The 2995-nt window shown below is 39.7% G+C and overlaps 1 protein-coding gene across 1 annotated transcript; it reads right to left on the minus strand.

Moving 5' to 3' along the window:
• Window positions 1-1382: 1382 nt before the first annotated feature.
• Window positions 1383-2740, minus strand: LOC147487756 (uncharacterized). Its single transcript, XM_086574128.1, has 2 exons — window positions 2461-2740; window positions 1383-2323 (listed from the first exon to the last, which is right to left on the minus strand). Exons 1-2 carry the CDS (start codon window positions 2738-2740, stop codon window positions 1383-1385), a joined length of 1221 nt encoding a protein of 406 aa, XP_086430254.1.
• Between the last annotated feature and the right edge of the window lie 255 nt (window positions 2741-2995).

Consider the following 2995-nt stretch of genomic DNA (forward strand, 5'->3'; position numbering starts at 1 on the left):
AATAGTTTAATCTAAACAAGAATTGGATTTGAAATTAAACTTAATTAAAACAATCAAATATAGATCTAGTAGCTATTCTAATGGCTACTTTCTATTCTAAGCTATGTACCCTAATTCTCTACTAAAAATCTACCATTAACAATGAGCTAAGCTTTTGTTTTTATACATCCAGATCCAAAAATCGTGCATGGGCTTGGAGCCATGTTTTGGGCCGAGAATCGTGCCCAAAACCCAATTCTTTTCAAATCCAAAAGGCCTCTTCAAATAGATTCGGCTTCAACAGACTTTTTGTCCACTTCTGCTCCTCTGATTGGGTCAAGGCTTGGACCATTGCAAAGCTCTTTCTGAGCCGGTCGTTTTGACATAAGGTAGGCCCAATTCCGAGGTCTGAGTCCAAAGATATGGCATTCGGAAGTTCTGTTGACTTTTGCTCCTTTATCTCGCTAAAGTGTCACATTTCTGCACATAATGGACTTTGAAGCCTGAAATGCATAAAAACACGTAATCAGTATTAACTCTTACTTATTATTCACATAATTGGTCTAACAGTATGATTATTAAGGGGTTAAAACTACAGTTTTGGGCTCTTATCATCATGCCAGAATAATGTACTATCTCCATCTGCTATACTATACCTTATCACCTTCTTGGCCTCTGTCCTTGCTTGAAGCACATGTCTCCATGACAGCAATCTCTCGAGACTAACATAGTCCAAAAGAATTTGTCCTTAATATGATTCTTCCAGGTCCATTACACCCACACACTTTTTTCCTTCGGTGCAACTTTATGTACAAGACTATAATATGCTCCTCGATTCCAAACTTGCAAGTTCATGATTCCAAGTCTGCCTTCTTCTTTGATTTTACTGATGATGCTAAAACTAGCATGATGGACTGCTCTTTTCATATTTGCTCCACTCCACAGAAATCTAGCACAAATTTTTTCTATATTATCCAGGCAAGTTTTGGGCAGAAGGAAGGTTCTGGACCAATAAGAGTGGAATGCACTGAGTGAATAAGTTGCAGTCAACCGGCATGTGACAAAAATTTTGACTTCTAATTGGTGATTCTGGATGTGACTTTCTCAATGAGAGGTTGGCATTCCCGAAAGCCCAGTCTAGCCGATATGAGTGGTAGACCCAGGTATCTCACTGGAGGAATCACAAGTTGCACTCCAAGAATCTGCGCTAGAGAACTTCCATCTTGTTGATTTAAGGCCCCTGTCAACAACGAAGTTTTAAGAGAGTTCATTTGTAACCATATGGCCTTTCCAAACTCTTTTAAAACTTCCTTGAGACCTGCAATAGAATCTGTGTCACCCTTACAGAATATCAAGACCATCATCTGCAAAGGCTAGGTGTGACAGCTGACTTTTTTTTACATTTAGAGTGGCTTTTGATCTCGTTCTAAGAAATATCTGCCTCTAGAAACACCTGGGGTACTCTGTATCACCCCTTTGACTTGCAATGAATTGAAAAAATCATCGTCACTAATGGGCTCAGACGGAGTGCCAATGAGCCTCTTGTAGTACTGTAGAAATATCTCTGTAACATGACTCTGACCAGATACTGCATTTCCATGATCATCAAGTATACTCCATATCCCTCCTCTAGCTTTCCTTTCTTTAATGAGATTAAAAAAGAAAGTTGTGCATTTGTCTCCACCCATCATCCATTCCTCGTTGCATTTCTGCTGGATCTCCGCTTCCTCATCTTTAACCAATTCTGTATACTTGTCTAGTGCCACTCTCTCCTTTTCCCACAAGTAAAGATCATGAGGGAAATCTTGTAAAAGCACTTGAACTTCGCAAAGAACTTTCCTGGCAATTACAACTTGACCATGTAAATCAGTAAATTTATTCTTAGCCCACGACTTTATTCTTTTCTTGAGCAGCTTCAGTTTTTCCATCAAAACATACATCGGATTCGAGTAGATATTTGTGTTCCAAGACTGCTGTAATATGTCCTGGAACTCAGTTTTGGCTACCCAAAAATTCTTGAATCTAAAAGGCGAAGCTTTCTTGATGTAGTCAGTCCAAAACAGCAACATAGGAGAATGGTCGGACACTCCTTGTGGCATAAATTCCACTTGGGAAGTTGAAAATTCTCCAAGCCACTCATTATTGACAAGACATCTATCAATTTTAGTCATCACTCTGTTCTTTCCCACTACTTTATTACTCCATGTGAACTGGAATCCCAAGTATTTAAGATCATCTAGTCCAGCATGTTGCAAGCAATCAACAAAATCACTCGCTTCGTTAGGATGCATAGGACTTCCTCCCAACCTTTCATGAGAAAATCTGATATTATTGAAGTCTCCTGCTACACACCAAGGCAATTGTATGGATGAGGCAATGGATACTATGCCTCTCCATAGACTTATTCTCTCCCTTCTGGCATTCCTCGCATAGACCGTAGTAAAAAGAAAGTGTTCACTACTAGGCAAAAGGAGACCTTACAGTGAATCAGTTGATCAAAGACTTTAAGGAGCTGCATACTGATGAAGTTTGGGTCCCAACTAACCCAAATTCTACCGGAAGGATCCTGGTTATAGTTGGCAAACCACTCCCAATTCGGGCAACACAAACTACGAATGTCTTGGAATTTGTGTTGTCTCACCTTTATTTCTAAAAGACCCCTGATGCAAAGTTTCTTTTCCATTCTCAGCGTATTGATCTCTTTAGCTCGAAGGATGTCATTTGTACCTCGAACATTCCAAACACAGATTGGAGCTATCATTTTTAATATCTGTATCTGTTTTTTCACTCTTTAGGTCTTCCTCTCTTTTTCCTACTTGACTGCCCAACTTCCTTTGCTGCTTGTTTCTCGCCACTATGTCTCGAGTTGCTGCCCTGTGTATTTTTTCCTTTCTGCACTGCTGGGGTAGCTGGTTCTTCCGTTACTGGCAAGGAGTCAAGTTTTTCCACTGTTTCTATATCAAGAATGTGGTCGTTAAAGTGTTCAGTTTCATGGATTGATTCCTCTCCATCTAAT

This window comes from Coptis chinensis, chromosome 7 (assembly GCF_015680905.1).
Source record: "Coptis chinensis isolate HL-2020 chromosome 7, ASM1568090v1, whole genome shotgun sequence".
Lineage (NCBI taxonomy): Eukaryota > Viridiplantae > Streptophyta > Magnoliopsida > Ranunculales > Ranunculaceae > Coptis > Coptis chinensis.